The sequence below is a fragment of the Bos indicus genome, chromosome 15 (assembly GCF_029378745.1).
Source record: "Bos indicus isolate NIAB-ARS_2022 breed Sahiwal x Tharparkar chromosome 15, NIAB-ARS_B.indTharparkar_mat_pri_1.0, whole genome shotgun sequence".
Classification (NCBI taxonomy): Eukaryota; Metazoa; Chordata; class Mammalia; order Artiodactyla; family Bovidae; genus Bos; species Bos indicus.
Genome location: NC_091774.1, coordinates 52,097,489 through 52,119,516, shown reverse-complemented (window position 1 = coordinate 52,119,516; position 22,028 = coordinate 52,097,489). Strand labels below are relative to the sequence as shown.

At 59.0% G+C, this 22,028-nt stretch overlaps 3 protein-coding genes across 11 annotated transcripts in view; 1 reads left to right on the top strand and 2 right to left on the bottom strand.

Annotated features, from left to right (window-relative positions):
* Nucleotides 1-12,932, top strand: part of NUMA1 (nuclear mitotic apparatus protein 1) — a 72,258-nt gene extending 59,326 nt beyond the window's left edge. For 5 of the 6 annotated variants that reach the window (XM_019974530.2, XM_019974528.2, XM_019974529.2 and 2 more), the window contains exons 14-26: nucleotides 51-3,449; nucleotides 3,897-3,938; nucleotides 5,350-5,418; nucleotides 6,745-6,855; nucleotides 6,944-7,162; nucleotides 7,264-7,421; nucleotides 8,672-8,918; nucleotides 9,867-10,095; nucleotides 10,675-10,811; nucleotides 11,155-11,331; nucleotides 11,484-11,597; nucleotides 11,702-11,920; nucleotides 12,244-12,932. In XM_019974530.2, the coding sequence (XP_019830089.2) occupies nucleotides 51-3,449; nucleotides 3,897-3,938; nucleotides 5,350-5,418; nucleotides 6,745-6,855; nucleotides 6,944-7,162; nucleotides 7,264-7,421; nucleotides 8,672-8,918; nucleotides 9,867-10,095; nucleotides 10,675-10,811; nucleotides 11,155-11,331; nucleotides 11,484-11,597; nucleotides 11,702-11,920; nucleotides 12,244-12,255 (5,133 nt within the window). In that variant the 3' untranslated portion in view covers nucleotides 12,256-12,932. The remainder of the gene's footprint in view (nucleotides 1-50; nucleotides 3,450-3,896; nucleotides 3,939-5,349; nucleotides 5,419-6,744; nucleotides 6,856-6,943; nucleotides 7,163-7,263; nucleotides 7,422-8,671; nucleotides 8,919-9,866; nucleotides 10,096-10,674; nucleotides 10,812-11,154; nucleotides 11,332-11,483; nucleotides 11,598-11,701; nucleotides 11,921-12,243) is intronic. The other variant, XM_019974532.2, reaches the window with a different exon arrangement.
* Nucleotides 12,933-13,226: 294 nt separating this feature from the next.
* On the bottom strand, nucleotides 13,227-17,451 carry IL18BP (interleukin 18 binding protein). The gene is made up of 5 exons (XM_019974536.2): nucleotides 15,163-17,451; nucleotides 14,650-14,850; nucleotides 13,924-14,047; nucleotides 13,695-13,842; nucleotides 13,227-13,505 (listed from the first exon to the last, which is right to left on the bottom strand). The coding sequence occupies exons 1-5, from the start codon at nucleotides 15,188-15,190 to the stop codon at nucleotides 13,377-13,379; spliced, it is 630 nt and encodes a 209-aa protein (XP_019830095.1). The 5' UTR covers nucleotides 15,191-17,451; the 3' UTR covers nucleotides 13,227-13,376.
* A 197-nt stretch (nucleotides 17,452-17,648) lies between these two features.
* Nucleotides 17,649-22,028, bottom strand: part of RNF121 (ring finger protein 121) — an 83,200-nt gene continuing 78,820 nt past the window's right edge. For all 4 annotated transcript variants that reach the window (XM_019974533.2, XM_019974535.2, XM_019974534.2 and 1 more), the window contains 3 exons: nucleotides 21,051-21,184; nucleotides 20,304-20,405; nucleotides 17,649-18,923 (listed from right to left, as the gene is read on the bottom strand). In XM_019974533.2, coding sequence (XP_019830092.1) covers nucleotides 18,803-18,923; nucleotides 20,304-20,405; nucleotides 21,051-21,184 — 357 coding nt within the window. In that variant the 3' untranslated portion in view covers nucleotides 17,649-18,802. The remainder of the gene's footprint in view (nucleotides 18,924-20,303; nucleotides 20,406-21,050; nucleotides 21,185-22,028) is intronic.

Here is a 22,028-nt window from a genome sequence, read left to right as displayed (position 1 = left end):
CAGAGGGCACCGAGTCGTGCTGATCCCCGTTTGTCTCTTTATTTCACCAGCTGGAAACCCTCAAGCAAGAAGCAGCCACTCTCGCTGCAGACAACACCCAGCTTCAAGCCAGGGTGGCAGCATTGGAGACCGAGCGGGGCCAGCGGGAAGCCAAGCTGCTCGCCGAGCGGAGCCACTTCGAAGGAGAAAAGCAGCAGCTGGCCGGCCTGATTGCCGAGCTGCAGGGCTCCCTGTCCAACCTCAGCCAGGCCAAGGAGGAGCTGGAGCAGGCTTCTCAGGCTCAGGTGGCCCGGCTATCCACCCAGGTGGCCACATTGACCTCCGAGCTGGATACCCTCAACACTGCTGTGCAGCAGCGGGATGGGGAACTGGCCGGCCTGAAGCAGCAGGCCCAAACGGAGCAGGCACAGCTCACACAGACTCTCCGGCAGCAGGAAGAGGCTGCCCAGGGCCTCCGCCAGCAGGTGGAGCAGCTGAGCAGCAGCCTGGAGCGGAAGGAGAGGCAGCTGGAAGAGGCCGCCACGGAGAAGGAGGCCACCCGGCGAGACCAGGCCCAGCAACTGGCTGCTGCGGCCGAGGAGCGGGAGGCTGCTCTCCGGGAGAGAGACACAGCCCTCCAGCAGCTGGGGGCGGTGGAGAAGGAGAAGGCTGCCGAGTTGGATGTCCTGCAAGAGCAGCTGCGGGCCGCCCATGAAGCCCAGGATGGTGCCCAGTCCTCGCTGACACAGGCCCAGCAGGAGAAGGCGGAGCTGAGCCAGAAGGTGGAGGAACTCCATACCCATGTTGAGGCAGCCCGCCAGGAGCAGAGTGAGGTACAGGCCCAGGTGGCAGAGCTGAAGGCCCAGTTGAGGTCTGAGCAGCAGAAAACAACCGAGTGGGAAAGAGTGGCCCAGGAGAAGGCCCAGCTCCAGGAGCAGGTCCGGGCCCTGGAGGAGTCCCTTAAGGCCACCACAGGCAGCCTGGAAAAGGAGAAGCGCAGGGCTGCAGACACCCTGGCAGAGCAGCAGCGGTGCATCTGCAGGTTGGAGGCGGAGACGCGGAGCCTGGTGGAGCAGCACGAGCAGGGACAGAAGGAGCTGGAAGAAGAGAGAGCTGGGCGCAAGGGGCTGGAGGCCCGGTTACAGCAGCTCGGGGAGGCCCATCAGGCCCAGACAGAAGCCCTGCGGCAGGAGCTGGCCGAGGCTGTAGCCTCCCAGCGCGAGGCCGAGAATGAGTGTGAGCAGCTGGCCAAGGAGGTGGCCACCTGGCGTGAGCGGTATGAGGACAGCCAGCAGGAGGAGGAGCAGTATGGCGCCATGTTCCAGGAACAGCTGATGACTCTGAAGGAGGAATGCGAGAAGGCCCGCCAGGAGCTGCAGGAGGCCAAGGAGAAGGTGGTGGGGATCGAGGCCCACAGTGAGCTCCAGATCAGCCGGCAGCAGGACGAGCTGGCTCAGCTCCACGCCAGCCTGGCCAGGGCCCTACAGCAGGTCCAAGAGAAGGAGGGCAGGGCCCAGCAGCTCGCCACCGACCTTGCCACCCTGCAGGAGAAGATGGCAGCCACCAGCAAGGAGGTGGCCCGCCTGGAGGCCTTGGTGCGCAAGGCAGGTGGGCAGCCGGAGACGGCCTCCCCAGAGCTGTTCAAGGAGCCGCCCAGGGCAGGAGACAGAGAGTCGGAGTGGCTGGAAGAGCAGCAGGGACGCCCGTTGTGCAGCACGCAGGCCGCGCTGCAGGCTATGGAGCGTGAGGCTGAGCAGATGGGTAGCGAGCTGGAGAGGCTTCGGGCCGCGCTGATGGAGAGCCAGGGGCAGCAGCAGGAGGAGCGTGGGCAACAGGAGAGGGAGGTGGCGCGGCTGACCCAGGAGCGGGGCCGGGCCCAAGCTGACCTTGCCCTGGAGAAGGCCGCCAAGGCGGAGCTGGAGATGCGGCTGCAGAACGCACTCAATGAGCAGCGTGTGGAGTTTGCTGCCCTGCAGGAGGCACTGGCCCAGGCCCTGAGGGAAAAGGAGGGGATGGACCAGGAACTGGCCAAGCTTCATGGGCAGGAGGCAGCCCAAGGGGCAGTACTGAAGGAGCTTCAGCAAACTGTGGAGCGACTGAAAGAACAGCTGGCCAAGAAAGAGGAGGGGCGCCCGCAGTCTCTTGGGACAGCCAGCCGAGAAGACGCTTGTGGATTGCGAACCCAGTCCGAGGCTACTGAAAAGACTGAGCCAGAAGGCTCTGAACTGCAGGCCCTGCAGGCAGAGGTGAGCCGGCTGGAACAGCAGGCCCGTGAGCACCAGGAGAAGGCCTCCAGCCTGGAGCAAAGCCTTGAGTCTGAGCGCGCTGCCCACGCGGAGCAGGCCAGTACTCTGAAGACTCTGCAGGGCCAGTTAGAGCAGAAGGCCCAGGAGCTGGGGAGCAGTCAGGACGCCTTAGCCTCAACCCAGAGGGAGTTGGCCACCCTCCGTGCCAAGGCCCAGGAGCACAGCAAGGCCGAGGACGAGTGGAAGGCCCAGGTGGCCCGGGGTCAGCAGGAGGCCGAGAGGAAAAACAGCCTCATCAGCAGCTTGGAGGAGGAGGTGTCCATCCTGAACCGCCAGGTGCTGGAGAAGGAGGGCGAGAGCAAGGAGCTGAAGCGGCTGGTGGTCGCTGAGTCAGAGAAGAGTCAGAAGCTGGAAGAGCGGCTGCGCCTGCTCCAGGCGGAGACCGCCAGCAGCAGCGCCAGGGCTGCGGAACGCAGCTCCGCTCTGCGCGAGGAGGTCCAGACCCTCCGGGAGGAGGCTGAGAAGCAGCGGGTGGCTTCTGAGAGCCTGCGGCAGGAGCTGGCATCGCAGGCGGAGCGAGCAGAGGAGCTGGGCCAAGAGTTAAAGGCCTGGCAGGAGAAGTTCTTTCAGAAGGAGCAAGCCCTCTCGGCCCTGCAGCTGGAGCACACCAGCACACAGGCCCTGGCGAGCGAGCTGCTGCCCGTCAAGCACCTGTGCCAGCAGCTGCAGGCCGAGCAGGCTGCTGCCGAGAAGCGCCACCGGGAGGAGCTGGAGCAGAGCAAGCAGGCGGCTGGCGGGCTGCGAGCAGAGCTGCTGCGGGCCCAGCGCGAGCTCGGGGAGCTGCTGCCTCTGCGGCAGAAGGTGGCAGAGCAGGAGCGCATGGCCCAGCAGCTGCGAGCGGAGAAGGCCAGCTACGCGGAGCAACTGAGCATGCTGAAGAAGGCTCACGGCCTGTTGGCGGAGGAGAACCGCGGGCTGGGCGAGCGGGCCAGCCTCGGCCGGCAGTTTCTGGAAGTGGAGCTGGACCAGGCCCGCGAGAAGTACAGCCAGGAGCTGGCAGCTGTGCGCGCTGACGCTGAGACCCGTCTGGCTGAGATGCAGCGGGAAGTGCAGAGCACTGCCCGGGAGCTGGAGGTGATGACCGCCAAGTACGAGGGTGCCAAGGCCAAGGTCCTGGAGGAGAGGCAGCGTTTCCAGGAGGAGAGGCAGAAACTCACTGCCCAGGTGAGGCCCTGGCTCAGCCACACCCCCGAAGGGCAGACCTGAGAGGCAGAGACGTTGTCCCTCTACATTCCCTGGCCTCTGATCCCAATGTGATGCCAGAGTGTCGGTGGCAGGAGGAGAGGTGGCTGCTAGTACAGGTCGTCTGTGGCCCCTGCTGGCCTAAAGAAACTCTCAGTAGCCTCCCCTTCCCCGAAGGCTCTGTCTCTGGTGAGGCAGGCTGTGAGAGCCATCAGCCTTTTGAGGCGCTCTGTCATGAGGAAGCATACTTACAGTGGAGGCCCCAAGAGCCACCGGGGACTCCAATGAGCCAAGATGGCATTTAAAGAGGCTGCTAGACGTCTAGTTCCTTGGGGGCAGAGTAGAGCCTCGGTGAGGTCAGCCTGGGAGCAGGGCGGGTGCCTTTTGGACCCCCATCTCACGCTGTCTCCGTTGCTCCCCCATGTGCAGGTGGAGCAGCTAGAGTTATTTCAGAGAGAGCAGACTAAACAGGTAATGCCTGAGGTCCTCGATAAATGCTGGCTGCTTAAGCGGTGACTGGTCTCGGTGCATGACCCCGGCTGCAGCTTGCCTCCGTGGGCTCCTGTTGTGAACTGTTTGTGAAGGGGCAGGGTCATGCCGTGGAACCCAGGCCGTCCCGGAGTGCGGTGTGCTGGGCCCTTTCAGGCCTCGCCCCACCCATCCCAGGTCGGCCTCTCCACCCGTCTGTATTCTCATCGTCTGTCAGGGACGAGGGGTAGGGCAGGCTTCGTCTTTCCTGTACCAGGTCCAGAGACAGCCTGCCCTTGGGATTCCCAGACCTCCAAGTCCTGCTCCCAGTTTGGGTACTCATCTGTGGGGACTCGAAGTTTGGCCACAGGCCTGGTGTGGCATAGCTCCCTTCTTTCTTGCAGAAGCTAGAAAGGTGATGTGCCAGACGGCCCCCACAGATTAGCAGGGCCGTGAGCTCAGGACGCTTGCCCATCATCTTCTGGGGTTTTTAACCCCCAGCATAAGATAGAGATGTTTGGGAGCAAGAGGGCCAAGGTTGAGAGGAGGTGAGGTCTGACTGCCTCGCCCTCACCAGGGTTTCTATGCTGCCCTAGACATCAAAGCTATCAAACTGGCATTTAGTGGGCGCCCCCTTCCTCCACTCCCTTTCCTACCCCATCATCTGGGGCCTGCTGAGGAGGTGGGCCCTCCTCTCCTCACATCCCCTCCTCCAGGGAGCCTGAGATGATGGGGAAGATCAGACAGAAGAGCAAACAGTTAGCAATGGAGCTCCAGCCTTTTGCCTTTACTGATCGTGCTTGAGCTCCCAGAAAGCCCAGGGGAGCCAGGAGCGTCTGTGGCTGCCATGCGCCCTCTCATCCCCTTCCTCCCTGAGCCCTTCCTCTCTGTGGGGGTGGGGTGGGCGTGAAATACGTGTGCTGCCCTGCTCTCGTCTTCCAGCTGCCTGACCCAGTGCTAATCACAGCCACCACACCACTAGCGCCAGCCCTGATGGCCTGTGGATGTCGGGGAGAGGTCCGAGCAGTTGGGCTTTTGCTCTGGCAGTTTCTTGCGGTAGGGGTTGGGGGGTGTAGTCATCGAGCGTGTCTGCTGGCGTTTTAGAATGGGTGCCCTGCTCCTGTCCCGCCGTGGGAAGGTTGGGGCTGGGAACGGCGGCAGTAAGTTGTGGTGGGGTGTCAGCTCCCGAGTGACCCTGCTGCCTATCTCTGAAGCAGGGCGTGGAGGCAAGCGCGGGCAGGTGGCTCTGACAGCACTTGCGTTGGGTCATGTCACTCAGGTCCTGCCCACCAGCCAGGGTGGCCCTGAGTTTCTTACAGGGACACTGGGGACTGGCCTGGGGAAACCCCATAATTTGTCTGGACCTTCAGTGGAAGGCCCCCTGAGTCTCTCTCCTCTTGCCTCTCTGCCTCAGGTGGAAGAACTGAGCAAGAAGCTAGCTGACCATGAGCAAGCCAGCAAGGCGCAGCAGCAGAAGCTGAAGGTGGGACAGCAGGGGATGGGCCTGCCCTCCATCGGCTCAGGGGAGCAGGGAGGGAAGCGCTAAGCCCCGGCTGGGGCACCCTGGGGCCTGGCAGCCTCAGGAGCCCTGCCTGTGCCTCTGCGATCTGAGTGACCAGAGTGGCTTGCAACCCGCAGACCTTCACTGTCTGCTGCAGTAGCCACTAGCCATGTGTGGTTATTTAAGTAAAAAAATCCAGTTTCTCAGTTGTGCTAGCCACGTTTCCACAGCTCAGTAGCCATGTGTGGCTAGTGGCTACCATACTGGACAGGGCAGATCAGAACATTTACAGCACTGCAGAGGCTTTAGTTGGGTTGTGCTGTTTAATCTCAGGGAATGAGCGTTAGTGACATTTAGTACTACAGTGCAACTGAATATTCTTAATGCTTTCCGTGGTATCACCTTCTTTGGTTTAATGTTTGCCTTTTTGCAACTCCAGGCTTCACAGCTTTTAGTTAAGGGCAAAGGAACTTGGCCCCAGTGGCCCCAGGAGGGTCACAGGAGTTGGTGGGAGCTCAGAGCTGTTTGCCCAGCTCACTGCCCTGTGCTCTACACCGTGTCACAGTCATGCTGACACACAGGCGGAGTACACTCCTCTCAGGGGCCTTCCTGGTGCCGAGGGGTGAGGAGGGAAGGCTGGGTGGCCCTGGCCAGTGCCTGCTACAGACTTAGTACTTGCTGGCGCAGATTGCGGGTGGACAGAGAAGCCGCCAAGGACAGACAGATCCTGCGCCCAAGGAGTCTGTGGTCTGTCTGGGAGGCGGCGCCTGCAGCATAACTGAGCCCACACCCGCTTCGGAGTCAGGTGGGCAGAGGCGCAGATCTTACTCTGCTGCTCAGTCCCCGTGGCCAATGTGCTTTCAGGCTCTGCACTCAGTTTCTTCATCTGTGAAGCGGAGCTGAAGTTAGTTCCCAGAGTGGTTTTGAGGAGAAATGAGTTCTCGTGTCCTCAGCACACATGCCTGTGCCTAGACCCCTGATGTTCCTGGGGGTCAGTGCCTTTCCTCCTGGGAGACTGTGTCCTCACGGAGGGAGGGTGAGGTAGCATGTGCCTGGTGTCAGGGCAAAGGCAGGCTGCCAGAACTCTTCCAGAAAGGGCATTGTCTGGACAGGAAAAGCTCCTACAGCATCTGGACTCTGAGGGGGGTGTGGTGCTTAGGCTGGAGCTGGGAGGGGCCCAGAGGCCTGTTGTGTGTCCTCAGAGAACATGCAGGAATCTGTAAACACCGTGGAGCCCAGGAGGTTAGGGGTCGGTGGATTTGGGTGAGCCAAAGAGGCCAGCGGTCATCAGCTTCTCTCCTCGTTCAGGCCCAGGGCGGTGAGAGCCAGCAGGAGGTCCAGCGCCTCCAGGCCCAGCTGAGTGAGCTGCAGGCCCAGCTGAGCCAGAAGGAGCAGGCGGCTGAGCACTACAAGCTACAGGTGAGGAGCCCGGCCCCAGCCCCAGCCCCAGCCCCGGCGCCCCCCACTTCTCAGACCCCACCACCCACTCGCCCTTCCACCCACCCAGATGGAGAAGGCCAAGACTCATTATGATGCCAAGAAGCAGCAGAACCAAGAGCTGCAGGAGCAGCTGCGAGGCCTGGAGCAGCTGCAGACAGAGAACAAGGAGCTGAGGGCAGAAGTGGATCGGCTGGGCCGGGAGCTGCAGCAGGCCGGGCTGAAGACCAAGGAAGCCGAGCAGACCTGCCGCCACCTCACGGCCCAGGTGCGCAGCCTGGAGGCACAGGTGAGGCTCTGGCCGTGCCGGCACACTGGTCTCCAGTGCCCTCCTCTCTGCAGCCACCCTGCTGAGGCCTGCCTTCACTCTCTCTCCGCCCCCTTTCCCAGGTTGCCCATGCCGACCAGCAGCTTCGGGACCTGGGCAAGTTCCAGGTGGCGACTGATGCCTTGAAGAGCCGGGAGCCCCAGGCTAAGTCTCAGCTGGACTTGAGTATTGACAGCCTGGATCTGAGCTGCGAGGAGGGGACCCCTCTCTCTGTCACCAGGTCAGGGGGCACCCTTCCTCCCTGTCTGTTGTCCGCCCACTGTGATCAGGCAGCCTCCTGTGGGGAAAAGGCTGCTGAGGTGCCATTCCTGGGCACTGGGGCTATGAGAGAGGAAGATGGGAACCCTTTGCCCTCTGGAAGCTTGTTCTTAGAGGAGGAGTATGTATTAGAGGTATTAGGCTAGATGCTTGCATGTAGCATAGCGGGAATGAGAAGTAATGAGTGGTCAGAAGAGGCTTCATGGAGGCTGTCACTCCTGCTCTTGAGTCTTGAAAGAAACTATAGGTGTGTGTCCCATGGACAGAGAAGAGTGATAACAGCAAAGGAGGTCGAGAAGGAGCCTGGCTGGACAGTGAAGTGGGGAGGGTTGGGCCCAGGCCCCTGAGGGCAGGCTGGACCCCCCCCAACTGAAGGAGGCTGGGGTTTAGACCTGATCCTGAAGGCACTGAGGGGCCTCAGAAGGGTTTGCAGTTGAGCACATGGTCAGTTTTGCATTCTTAGCCTACCTATCCTGATAGGGAAAACAGACTTTAATGAGATCAATAAATGTATTTTTATGTTAAACACTTTATATGTGCCAGAGATAGTGTTACATACACCTGAGAAATATGAATTCATTTATCCCATAACAACTCTGAGGTAGAGTCTATGATTATCTCCTTTCACAGAGGAAACTGGGGCAGCCTGGGGTCCCACAGTGGCAGGGCTAGGCTTGACCCCAGGCAGCCTGGCTTGAGTCCTAGCTTGTCACCACCGTGTGTCTCTCAGAGGCTGTTGTAGTCAAGGCGAGAGGGGACGAGGTAGACAGGAAAGGAGAGGAGTTGGGTGTGGTTAGGGGGCTCTTGGATTTGGCAGGAAAGGGAAGAGATGGAGGCTGGCTGGAGGTTGCTCCCCCCAGCTTCGTGTTGGCTATAATAGGAAACAGAGGAGGAACAGACAGTGGACTTAGTTTGGGACATGTTGTTGTGGAGTCCAGAGGGGCAGTCTGGGGCTGTGTCTGGGAGGGTCTGGGGAGCAGGGTCCGGGAGTTGCCTGTATTGAGGAGCTCAGGGCACCGTGGGGTGAGTGGGCTCACCAACAACGGAGCAGATGGAAGGCAGGGTCCCAGTCAAGGACTCGTCTTGGTACCTCTGAAAAATCAGAGGGTGGGGTGCTTGACCTGGTGGTCTTGTTATAAATGTCACTGGAACGGGATGGACAAAATGTGGTCTAGCCCCAGGAATGGCACCTCAGTAGCCTTTTCCCCACAGCAAGTTGCCTCGCACCCAGCCAGACGGCACCAGCATCCCCGGAGAGCCAGCCTCCCCCATCTCCCAGCGTCTGCCCCCCAAAGTGGAGTCCCTGGAGAGCCTCTACTTCACGCCCATCCCTGCTCGGGGTCAGGCCCCCCTGGAGAGCAGCCTGGACTCCCTGGGGGACATCTCCCTGGACTCAAGCCGGAAGACCCGCTCCGCTCGTAGGCGCACCACGCAGATCATCAACATCACCATGACCAAGGTCAGGCTGCTGGGAATGGGGCTGTAGGACAGCACCGGTTGCTTCCTCTCCAGGGCCTTTCTCCATCAGGTCTCCAAAACCGCCTCCAGACACCCACAGACGAGAGCAGCAGAGCGGTGACTTGCTTTGGCCTCCCGTAGAAAGGGGCCAGACTGGCCTCGGCTGCCTGTCCACTGACAGGCTGCCGTGCTCTCTGTGTACAGTAGCGACCCTGTGCAGGCTCAAGGGGACAATGCAGAGAAGCTGCCCAGCCCATGCCTCCCAGCACGCATGCTGGGTGACAGATATGTTGTGCTGCCCAGGGGGCTGCCTACCTGCCTGGGGCTCTGGTCCTTGTTTCCACATCCCAAGGAGGTTGGGGAAGAGAGGAGGGGAGCACTTCAGCTACCAAGAAACCGAAGTTCTAAAAGATGGTCCCCTGGTGCGCTTGGTCAGAGGGACCTGTGGGACAAGCCTGATGTACTCAGGAGCCGCGGAGTCCAGCCCCAGCTCTGTACCCTGCTCTGTGACCCTCAGGCCAGTCCTTTCACGCCCGTGTACCTCACTTCTAAGACAGCCTGAGGCACTCGGCCCACCCTCCCTCAGAGCATTGTTAACAGACTCAACGAACAATGGGCAGGAGTCCTGACAGTCTCAGCACCTTGTGTGGGATTAAGAAGGCCCATTTCTTGCAGATGGGCAGCTGAGAACCCTGTGCAAAGCAGTGTGGACATGGGCAGCCATGGGATCTGAGGCGCTTCGGGAAAGGAAATGGGAGGCTTTTAAAAAAAATGTTGATGTATTTGGCTATGCTTGGTGGCGGGTCTTAGTTTTGGCATGTAGGATCTAATTCCCTAACCAGGGATCAAACCCCCCTGCATTGGGTTCAGTCTTAGCTGGTGGACCACCAGGGATGTCCCAGGACATCAGGGCCCAGCCCCACTGCAGCAGGTGCGTCTTCTCTTCCAGAAGCTGGACGTGGAGGATCCAGACAGTGCCAACGCCTCCTTCTACAGCACACAGTCAGCCCCCACTTCCCAGGCAGGCCTGAGGGCCGCCTCCTCCACCCAGTCTCTAGCCCGCCTGGGCTCTCCCGACGATGGCAACTCCACTCTATTCAGCCTGCCTGGCTACCGGCCCACCACTCGCAGCTCCGCTCGCCGTTCCCAGGCCGGGATGTCCAGTGGGGCCCCTCCAGGTAGGGGACTGTGGGGGCCTGACACCCAAACATGAAACTGGAGACAGATCCCAACACAGCCAAAGGACAAGCTGCGATCCAGCACCTCACCCCTCTCCTCCCTACCTGTTGTTCACCCAGGGGCTGTGCTAGGCAGTAAGGCTGATGTCATTCTCAGCCAAACGCTGCATGAGGGGCGGGGGATTCCCTGCATAGGAGTGCTCCAGGCCCCTTCTCAGGTGGGGAGGGGCTGCCAGGGGGGCCAGACTGCCAGGGATCTATCTTCAGATTCCTTTCTGAGGCTCTTGCCTTCAGGGAGTGCTCTGGGGTATGGATTCCTGGTCCTCCAATAGTTTCTTTTGGTGTCACAACCTCTGCATGGGACCCCAGGGAGGAGGCAGGGAGCCAGTCCCCAGGGAAGAGATGGTTGTGGGCCTCGTGCCCGTAGCTGCAGCATGGAGCAGAGCAGGACCCTGGGGTGCTGGAGTTCAAGGGCTAGGAGGGACGGAGTGGTGGTACCAAGGCCGGCGGGGTGCTGCCTCCACCCTCTTGTGCTGGCCTTGCAGCCCTGCTTGTTGCTGTCTCCCTGGCCCCGCACAGGCAGGAACAGCTTCTATGTGGGCACCTGCCAGGACGAGCCCGAACAGCTGGATGACTGGAACCGCATTGCAGAGCTGCAGCAGCGCAACCGAGTATGCCCACCGCACCTGAAGACCTGCTACCCCCTTGAGTCCAGGGTGAGCTCTTGGGTTCCCTGACAGGGACCCGCCCCTGCTGGCTTCCCTCTTCCTCCTGGACCTCCCTCCCGTTTCCTAGCCTGCCGAGGAGGGGGACCTGCTTCTGGTCAACTAGCAGGCAGAGAGGAACTCAGGAGGAGGTTCTGTGGAGGCCCGGAGTTGGCAGAGGTCTCTAGGGACGGCTCCTGTGGCTCTGGTGCATGGCACAGGCAGGAAGACAACAGGACGGGAGCCGTTTGCAATAGGAAGGCTCCAAATGCCTGGCCAGTGAGGAGTTCTAGGGCGGTCCTGCTCCATTTCCAAACAGCTCAGGTCTACCGACCACTTCTTTTACCCCACACAGCCCTCCCTGAGCCTGCCTGCCATCACAGATGAGGAGATAAAAACCGGCGACCCCCGGGAGACCCTGCGCCGAGCCAGCATGCAGCCAACCCAGATAGCTGAGGGCGCTGGCATTACCACACGGCAGCAGCGCAAGCGGGTTTCCTCAGAGACCCACCAGGGCCCCGGCACACCCGAGGTAGGTGACTTGGACTTTGGTCATCTCTAGTGGCCGCCATGTTTGCGAGTCTATTAGCAGGGAGTCTTCTGGTGCAGGAGGGAGGCAGGTGCTGGCTGGACACGGTCCACTTGCCTCGTGTGCTGTGGACCTAACTGTCCTCTTCCCCATAGTCAAAGAAGGCCACCACATGTTTCCCGCGCCCCATGACCCCCCGGGACCGACACGAAGGGCGCAGACACAGCAGTACCGAGGCCCAGAAGAAGGCAGTTCCAGCTGTTAAACAGGTTAGCCGGGGGTTGAAGGGAGAACCTGGAGGGGCCCAGCCCGCTGAGCCCTAGAGCAACTGTGTGGCCAGTGGTGCCCCCAGTCTGACAGCCCTTCCCAACAGGCTGACCGCCGCCAGTCTATGGCCTTCAGCATCCTCAACACACCCAAGAAGCTTGGGAACAGCCTTCTGCGGAAGGCAGCCTCCAAGAAAGCCCCCTCCAAAGCCTCACCCAACCCCCGCAGTGGGACCCGCCGCTCTCCGCGCATCGCCACCACTGCAGCCAGCGCTGCCACTGCTGCTGCCAGCGCCGCTGCCACCACCCCCCGGGCAAAGGGCAAGGTGTGGGCACTGACCGGGAAGGGGGAGGGTTCGGCTCCTAGAAACCCAGTAAGGAGCATGGGTGACGACCCCCACTCAGCCACCCCAGGGCTCCAAGTAGGTCCCTGGAGGGCAAGGGCTGAGAGCAGGTGCTCCCCTCTGGTTAGCTGCTGCTCCTCGAGGAAAGCAGAGAATAAAACACTCAGAGCTGCTCAGGTGAAACCAGCCCTTGCAAACCTGCGGTAGATGTGTCCAGGGCTGCAGCAAGGAGACCACCCTAGTCTGGGCGTGTGGGAGCGGGAGGGGGCACAGGCTGGCGCTGAGCAGCTCTCTCTCTCTTCCAGGCGAAGCACTGAAGAGCCAGTGCCAGTGAGCGGCCCCGCCTGTGTTCCTGATGCTGCCCTCGCCTGGCCCTTCTCCTTCTGTCCCTTTCAGTGCCTTCTCTCAGCTCCCAGGCCAACAGTGGCCCAAATCCTCGAGACAGTGACGCCTGCCCACACCCTGGCCGGGACCCGGACCATCCCCAGGTGAACGGTGTCCTCAAGAGTGGCCCAGAGCCTGGGCACTTCTCCCTGCCTTGCCTCCTGATGTTTTCCTAGAGTAAAGTCACTTCTCCATCATAACCAGATTTGAGGCTGGCTTTGTGTGGCTGGGTCCTTGGGCTTAGCCAGTCCTCCCAGCCTCTGGATCTAGAAGGGACCATTGGAGGAGCAGGCCCTGGCCCCTGCTGCTCCTGGCCGCTGGGCCTCACGAGGGCCCTTGCTCTTGAAGTCCAGGACTGGGCACTGACCTAGTGGGAGCACCCCACCCCCAGGTGCATCCATCCACCCAAGGACCCAGTTGCCCACAGGATGCTCTTTTCCAGGAGAAGGGCCCTGCACCTCGGGGGGGTGGGGGGCAGCCCTCAGTGGCAGCTCCCATTGCCCACCCTCCTGGGTGGGATTTGGAGTGATGGGAAGGTTTTTAAGGGCCAGAGATGGATCTTTTCTAAATGTTATTACTTGTAAATAAAGTCTATTTTTTCTCCCTTGAATGCCGAGATGCCTTGGTCTGTGTCGGGGAAGCAGGGAGACTCCAGACCACCTACCTTCTCTCAAACCCCTTCTCCTGGCCTCTCTGAGGCCACAGGATCTTCCACTGTTTCTGGCCTCTGCTCCTGAGGAGCGTTACGGGCCGGCATCTTGTGAGGGCCTGTGTCCCTGAATCTGGTTTTGCCTTCAGCTTCAGAGTGGCATTCTCTCTCACTCCATGCTCCCTCCTCGCACGAGCCGTGTTCTGCGCTGGAACGACGGCCTAAAGGATAAGTGACTGGACACACGTCAGATGCTGCCGTTGAAGATGGTTTATGAATGCCCCCCCATGGGCCTTGCTGGGGTGACAGAGATACAGCAGCGGGTCAGAAACAGCCTCTGCCCGCATCCCAGGAGCCCACAGAGGAAACAAATATATTAAATGGATGCAGACTGTGGCCTGGACTTCAGTAAAGAGGTGGTGTTTCAACCAGGTGGCGGTGGAGCTCGGGTTCACCATCGGGATGGTGCAGCAGAGGGGACTGGCTGGAGGGCGGGGCTTCCTGTGGCAGGGGCACACTTGTCTTCGGCCCAGCCTGGAGGAGTGAAGCAAACAAGCATCAGGGGTGGGAAGAACTTCCCTCTATGCCATGTCTCTCCTGCCTGAGTGGCTCGGGCAGTCAGTGGGTATCAGCTGGAGGCTGCTGTGGGCAGAGCCCACCCTTTCCTTCCCACACTGAAGCAGGGCTCCTTATGTCCCGGAGGCCCTCCCTTGGGTTCCTCACCCAGAGCTGGGCCAGGACAAGGTGACGCTGGACAGTCTGCCCAGGATCCATGAAAACACAGGAGAAGTTGGTATCTTGCAGGGTAGGGCTCAGCTCCTCCAGCACCAAGGGCCTCCACAGCTGGGTCCACTTGCCCCTGTACTCCCGCCTGGAGCAGACGAGGGGGAGAGGCTGTGAGAGGACCGCAGCAGCAGCCTGCCTCCAGCCAGCCTCACCACCACGCCCTCACCTGGTGCTGCCCTCCCACAGCCGGCCTGGGAGGTGCTCGATGAAGGAGCCGTTGCCCAGCCAGTAGAGGATGCTGAAGTGGGGAAAGCGGCTGCAGGCGGTACAGGACAAGGTCAGCGTTCCATCTAAGGGGCACATGTGGCTGTTAGTCCTATAGAGCAGACCCTCCCGCCTCTGCCACGGTCTGCCCGCCCTGCCCCACAATTCAGGAATCTGGAATGCAAAGTCCAAGGGGAAGGCTGAGCAACAGGAATCTGGGGATGGGTCCCTCATCTGGGTCCTTGACTCCTAAGCTTGTTTCTTCAGAATGCCCTGGGGTTTCTAGCACCCAGCTTCAGTGACTCTAGGAGCTCTGGCCAAGGAGGCAGCACAGTAGGCAGTCGCTCAACTGAGAAGGCCAGAGGGCAAGTGGGCCCTGTGAGGAAGGAAGGGCTGGGCTTGGAGGCACCTCCGTCAGGACTCTGGGAGTCCTCTGACTGTTCTGAGTCCTCTCCATCCCACGTGACAACATCTTGGGAGCTGTGAGCTGAGCCCTGCACCAACTCGCAATGCTGGCTGGGAGAGGGAGAATGCCCACTGCTCAACCGAGCTGCTCGGTTGGTGACAGGCTACGTGGCAGAAGGCTGGGGGGTGCGTGCTCAGAGGCCAACCCACCCTTGGCGCCACTGTTCCCTCAGCCCGCCCTCGGACCACCGCGCCCTCCCATCCCACTGGAATAGCTCCTTACTCAGTGAGACTTCCTCTGCTGGCCAGGTCACTGTCAGCGCTGGGCACTGTTCAGCTGCTGGGAGTGCTAGCGGCCGCGAGGAGCAGGGGGCCTTTGCCATCCCAGGTGAGGCAGCTGTGGTGGCCTGAGGCACAGGTGTGGCTCTGGCCAGGTGGGAGATGATGTGGGCACAGAAGAGCAGGGCCCAAAGAGGGCTGGGGTCTGAGGAGAGGACAGTCACAGAGGTCAGCAGCTGTCTGACCTCCTGGGACTGCTCGGCATCCCAGCTCTGCTCTTGCTTGAGAGGGAGCTCCTACCAGGATTAAGTCTGGCAGATTCTTGGCTCTGCTGGGAATGGGTGGGGCAGAAGAACCCCTCCAGCCCTAGCTCTTGTCTCTCTGAATGGAGCACAGGGAGACCTTGGAATGGAGCCAGAGCACAGCAGCTGAAGGGACCGCCTGGGGTCAGGTTCCTCACCGCCCTCAGGCCGCGCCCCACCCCTTCCACCCGCACATGCACAGCCCCAGGGCCCACCTGGAATCCAGTTCTGTCTCATGGTCATGATGAACTGTGTCAGGAGCTGCCGTGCCTTGCTCTATATATCTGTGACAACTTCCTCTCTGGGGAGGCGGGGGAGGTGACCGTGACAAACGGCTTCTCCTACAGATTCCAGGCACACTAGTACGGCCTTCCTGTGGTCTCCACAGCCCCTTCCTACGTCTGACTTTTCAGGGGGCTGCCAGACACTGTCCACTCTGCCCCATCCACCTGTCCCAAGTGACAACTGGAGGACCAGCATCAAGCGCAGGCTGGAGCTCTTCCAGCCCCTAGAAACAAAGCTGGTGGATCCCCACCTAGCTCTTTCTACCTTCAACATTACACTTGTCACTAGTCCAATCAAACGCTTCATTACAGGATGGAAACTGAGGCCCAAAGAGGATCAGGGACTTACCTAGTCACAAAGGAGGGAAAATTCTGCTGCCAGAGCTGTTCTGGGAAGGGCAGGATAGACAGTGAAATCCTTCTGGGAAAGCACTGCCCCCCCTCCTATCTTACTTTCAGTTTTATTTAAGCAGGGGATCTAGAGTAGGCTCTTGGCCACCAGCAGACACATGTGCTCCACAGCAGTCTGGACCCAGCCAGTCCCGAAGGTTCCTGCACACTGTGCCTTCTGCTGAGCTGGAGCTCACCGTGGCCGTGAGCCTTCTCACTCACTCCCAGGCCCCCTGTTCTGCAGGTGGTATCAGCCTTCAACCATCCTCAGCCTCACCCTCCAAGGGGTGCACAGGGCCATGAACTAATCAAAGTCTCTCCATCCCAAGACTCTGCTCTTCTATGTGAACAGAAAAGGCCTCCTGCTTCTTTCTTCAATCACACTATATTCAAGGGGACAACTGTCCTAGGCACTGGGGACCCGAAGTTGGATCAAGTGGACCATTTCAGACTCACACCAGCCCATCCACATCCTGGCCTTTCTCAGGCTCCCCACTCCCTCCAACCAACCCAACATCCACCCCTCACCCCCATGAATCCTCACTTCTGTCACCCCAGCTCCTTGGCCAGAGCTACAGATCTAAGCTCACCAGGAAGTCTAGTTTCCCCTTGCCTGGATCCCAAGAAGCCCTGAAGAGCCCTCTCTTTTGGACGCTGCCCCTTTCGGAGCTCCCCAGCTCAGTTTGGCTGTGTCTGGCCCCACATGAGCCCCATCACGGGAGCTACATTTCCCGGCCTCCACGGGAACCTCTCAGACACGCTTGGAGCACAAGCTAGAGCACTGGCCCTACAGAGAGGAGAGGGTGCTTTCCAGGGAAGAGTAGGTACACCCAGCACTGGCTGGAGCAACAACAGAGCTACAGAAGTCAGAGTCACACATGTGGCTTCAAGGGGTGGAGAGACCAGGGCTGGTGATCCACGGAGCAGGTGTGAAGGGCCAGACCTGAATGTCTGGGATCAGGAGGATGGGGTCCTGGAGACAGAGCCAGGGAGGCCAAGAGATGGAATAAAGTTTGGAAGATGCGTCAGGAGCATGGCTGCAATCTCAAGGGGTGAGTGTGTTGTGTGTTTGTAAAAACCATACATTTCCAATTTAGATGTGGGAGACTAAAAGTCAACTGCTCTTCTCCAGGGCTCTAACTCACATCTTCTCAGTCCCTCCCCCACCGCCTGCCCAGGAGCTTCTGGGCTGCAAGACGCAGAGAAGCTCCTCCCTAGGAGCACCAGTGTCTCCAGCAGGGAGGTCAGGAGGCAAGACTGTCGGGGCTTCTGAGACCCAGTTCTCCGGGGAAGGGGGTGGGGATGCGAGGGACAGGAGACAGGATTCTACCTGTGAGTGTAAATAAGGCCAGAGTCGGGCTGCTGGGAGGTCATGGTACTCAGGACTGCTGAAGGATGGAGAGAGTGCCCCGGAGAGAGACTGGCCTTGGCTTCTCACATGACCTGATGTGGGGGTGGGGGTGGGGGCAGTGGTTTATTCACTAAGTTGTGTCTGACTCTATGACCCTCTGGACTGTAGCCCACCAGGCTCCTCTGTCCATGGAATTCTCCAGGGAAGAAAACTTGAGTGGGTTGCCATTTCCTTCTCCAGGGGATCTTCCCAACCCGTGGGTTGAACCCGCATTTCCCGCATTGCAGGTGAATTCTTTACCGCTGAGCCACATGTGGGTGAAGGAAGGACAAAAGTGAAAGGATGACCGCAGGCCCCAATCCACCGAGGACGGGCCCATGGGCATGAGTGAGCAGCATGTTGGGTAAGCCACAGTTGGGTAAGAGAGTGACTGGGGAGAGGGGTGGTTGCGGCAGGGCACTGACCTCAGGTCGTGAGGACGGTCACCCTGTGATGACCCAGGGCCCCTTCTGCGACAGGAGAGAAGCCCAGCAGGCCATCTCACTCAGGGATGTTGGACGGGACCCACCACTCGCCGGACCCAGCTCTCAAATGGGAAGAGCAAAAAGGCAGCAGAGGCCAGGCAGCCCCGGGGACCGCAGGAAAAGAGGTGGGAAGAAGAAAAGCAAGATGGATGTTCAGCTTTCCAACCCAGCTCACGGAGCTTTATTAAGAACAGATGACAAGACCCTGCTTGGTTCCTGCTGCACCTGAAGGGCCATATTCCCTAGGAACCTGGCGTGGAAAGTCCGTATTTGCCCTCCGCCTTCCTTCAAAACCCCTAGGACCAGAGCTGGGACCTACCTGAAACCCCCTTTCAGACACCATACTCACCCGGCCCTGACCCTCTTCCCAGCCACCCCAGCACTCAGGCTGCTGGGCCCAGGCAGAACCCAGGGATGACGGGGCTGACATGAGGATATTCCTTGAGCTGGGAATCCCCTGGCAGCTTCAAGGGAACAACGTGTGACTACAGGAAGAAGTGTCACGTCTGTCAGTCCCTCCACCGCAGACACACACACACACACATGCTCACTCGGGCTTGCTGGGAAGGAAGTGATGCGGCAGTGGCATTCGGCGCATGTCACCACTTCTGGGCAGAGCGTCAGCTTGCATAAGTGGCCCTCAATCACTGCTCTGTACAGATGGTCTCTGTTCTTGACTCAGTAAGCCCTGCTTAGGGGAAGGTTCCCCAACAAATTCTCAGGGAATTCTGAGGTCCCAGGGCTTCCTTCACTGGAAAAGCCATGACAAGGTTCCATTTGCCTCAACCAGCCTATGGCCACCCCCACAGGGAAGGCCCGCCCGTGGCCTTAGCTGGGAGGAAGGATACTTCACCCCGCAGTGCTCTTCAGTGGCACCGGCCACAGTTCTCTGGCCCTTCCGCACTGAGTGTACCAGGCTCGAGCCCCACGCACGGAAGGAAGAGGGGGGCAGGGCCTGGGGCTCACAGCCAGAGGTAAGATGGCTCCTTTACGTCAAAAATGTTGTGGCTCTGCTCCTGCCCTGCTCAAGCAGGGAGGTGAGGCCTGGAAGAACTGGGGCAATTCCTAAGCTCCACAATAAAAAAGGTTTTTAAATATATTCATCAAAATAGTTTTCTTTTAAAAAGCCCCCACTGCTGACAGCCCCACCGGCTGGCTCTCCATCACCTCCCTCCCCAGCCCGGACACAGCCGGAGGAGTCCTGAGTGGCCCAGTGCCCCTCTGAGTCTTTCCCACCCAAGAGGTCTTGGAGGGCAGGGAGGAGAGTGCCCTGAGGTCCATGGTGGGTGGATGTTCTTCCTCCTGACTATTCCAGGCCCAGGATATAGTTGATGCCTTGCACCAGGCCAATGATGACAGGCTGCCATGCTACCAAGTACCGAAGCCAGTCCAGCAGTTGTCCGTACATGACATGAGGCCTCTCCCAGCTGTCAAGTGAGTTAAAGAAAAGGGGCTACATGTTCGAGCTGCTGAGGCTGGCCTAGGGGATGGGTAAGAGGGTCTGTCTACATGTCCCAGACACTTCACAGAAATCAGCCTACCAAGAAAGGTGCTTTCTAGAAAGCCCCACCCAACCTCTCCATGTTGGAACACAAGTCTGAACCTGGAGAATGAGGGAAGTGGGACAGAGGGGATCAGTGCAGAGGATCAGACAGACAAGGCAGAGGGTGGAGTGGTGAAATGAAGCTCTCTGTGGCTGATACACACAGAGGGCTCTGCGTGACCCCCTCTGTAAGCTGGGACTGCCAGTGAGCCTGAGACTGCCATAGATTTCTCATGACAACAGCTTCGGGGAGATGGGGAAAGAGATAAGGTAACCCGAAGGTTCTTTTCCAAAATGGGAAGATTTCTAGGTCAACGGAGGGGTTGAGTATGAGGACAGAGGCATATAGGGGCAGAGCAAGAGGCTGGTCACAGGGGGATAACTCCTGGTAGAGAGGCTCCAAGGAGCCCCATCCAAGGGCACTGAACATGGGGGCCCTGCTGAGGCCAAGCAGCCCTGGAGAGGAGTCCCTTCCCTCCACTTTACAACCCACTGCCGGGAAAGACACTGGAGAGGGAGCCTAGGAATCCAGCTCCGGGGAAGCACAGACCTCACAAGACTGTGGGGAGTCCTGAGGGCATCAGGAACCAGTCTGGCCCACTACTGGGAACCAAGAGAAGCCCCGACCCTCAGCTTGACCATGGAGTTACTGAACTAGACCCCAAAAGAACCAAGCAAGGAACCATAAAGGGGAACACCAAGGCCCTCCACAGCCCGGCTAGTATCCAGGGGCCAGGAAACCCCCATACAGAGAGAAAGGGCAACTGGGAGAGGTACCTGGATCCAGGAGCAGCTGAGAGCAGCACAGGTCCTGTGTTCAAAGTGGAGGGGACAGGGCTGGTCTCCAGCCCCGCCTGCCAGAGGTGAGGCATCACATGTTAGTTACATCACCTTGAGAATGTTAGTCAACCTTGAAACTGTTTCACTGGTAAAAATGAGGATACTATTACCCAGGTCACAAGGCTCTAGAGAACGAGTGAGCTCACAGAAGGAAAGCGCTTGGCACAGTGCCGCCAGATGCGCAGGAAGCAGGCGGGCAAAGGAAGTCGCTATCACTACCGATTCACCCTCGAGGGATCCTGAGTGGTGAGGAGAAGCTGAGCTGTTGGTCCTGCCCCACATCCCACCCACCTCCCTAGACAAGCCAAATGGACTGGTGGGCAGTTACCAGACAGGGCTCAGGAGGGGCACCCCAAGACCCACCTGATGCAGGCTGGTACTTTCTTACCACTGCCCGCTCCCAACAAGAGCCCAAAAAGGATACGGGTTGCTGAACATCCTCTTGAGGTCTACTTTCTCTTTGCAGTAGGGACACGTCTGCTTCTTTCCCACAATGCACCAGCCGCGGATGCAGAACTCGTGGAATCTGAGCACCACTGGTCAAGGGAAATAGTGGGCAGCCAGGATGGCACTCCAGCCCCATGATAGGCTTCACGGCGTCCAGGCCCTAGCTCTGGAGGGAGGTTCAAACCCTGGCTTCACCTCTTACCAGCTATATTGTCTTAGGCAAGCTGAGAGTACACCTCCGGCCCTGCTTCCTCACACATAAAGTGGGGTTAATGAACTCTGCCTTACAGGGCCGCTCTGGGCACAATGGAGAGCACACGGCCCAGAACGGGAGCCAAGTAAGGACGTGGTGAACACCAGAGGCGCCACTCAGGGGCACTTGATTCCAGCACTGAGGGAGCCAGTTAGAGGATGCTCTTCCCTGGCGACTGACCCAATCTTGCAGCAGCTGGTGTAGCTGAGGCTCCCTTCTGACCTGGCCAGGCTATACACGCTGCTTACACACAAGTGGCTCCCATCTATAAGAAAGACCAAAGGAGGCAGCCGTTTCCACTCCCTGGGATTGGCTTCCCTATCAGAGGACATGACCCAGATGTGTGCCTCTTGTGACTCTCCTCCTCTCAAAGGTCTGGATGGCATGCCCAGGGTCATGATGGTCCCCTCCCTCCCTGACTGGAGTGCGCACGTGGTGAGAGAGGCAGCCCAGGAGCTCCAGGCAGGATACACGTGATTGCAAGACAGCCTATACGTGTTCTCAATGATGCCTTCTTCACTGACGTCCACAAAGATCTGCTGCCCACACACTGCACACACACTGTCCGAGAGGTGTTTGGTGGGCATGCCCGACTCGCTGTAGAACTGGGAGAGAAGAGCAGGAGGAAAAGACAGGAAAGACGTGAGAATCAACCAAAGTGGGATGATACCAGCGAGGCCTGGGGTCTTCTGGAGAGAACGTGACACGGCAGGTGGAGGATCCCAAGCTGGAGAATATCTCACCGTCAATCATCCTCATCTCTGTGGCGCAGATGGGGTGAAAGGACTAGACCAGAGATGGGCTGGAAGTCGGGTCAGACAGAACCTGAAGACGGGGCTGGTCAGCATCAGGGTAGGAGACCAGCAGGGAGAAGGGTTCGGGGCCGCTGACAAGGAACCACATCAGCTAAGCCACTCTGTGGCCACACCGTGGTTCCCTCAGGTGGGCGACATCTCTTCTCCAAGAGGCACATCAGTGAAACACCTGGTGCAATGGTGGCTGGGTGACAAGGGCATTTTCAGGCACTTGTTGCAGCAGTAAAACAGCTTCAACCCATTTGGACAGCATTTGGCTTGATGTCTCAAACTGCCACACCATTTAACTCATTAACTTCACCTTAAGAAATTTAAAGAAATTTCTTTAAAAACAAAAAAAGCTTCATGCATATAGATACTCATTTAAGTGTTATTTATAACTAAACAAGTGAAGAGTCTGGCAACCTCTCAAAAAGTTAAACACAGCAATACCATATGACACAGCAATTCCATTCTTAGATAATACTCCTAAAGAATAAAAACCAGGCCTAACCACACACTTGTACACCAATGCTCATTAGCAGCATTAATCACAAATAGCCAAAAGGTGGAAACAGCCCAAGTGTCCATCAACAGAAGAATGGATAGACAAAATGGGATCTATCCCTCCAATGAAATGTTACTCAGTCACAAG

What these genes read in the sequence shown, in the direction of transcription:
- IL18BP (XM_019974536.2), bottom strand. Translation starts at nt 15,190, where the DNA reads ATGACCATGAGACAGAACTGGATTCCAG. An exon ending in GAGACAGAACTGGATTCCAG is followed by an intron (nt 14,851 to 15,162) that starts GTGGGCCCTGGG and finishes TCCTCTCCTCAG; the next exon opens with ACCCCAGCCCTCTTTGGGCC. An exon ending in TTGTCCTGGCCCAGCTCTGG is followed by an intron (nt 13,506 to 13,694) that starts GTGAGGAACCCA and finishes TCACTCCTCCAG; the next exon opens with GCTGGGCCGAAGACAAGTGT.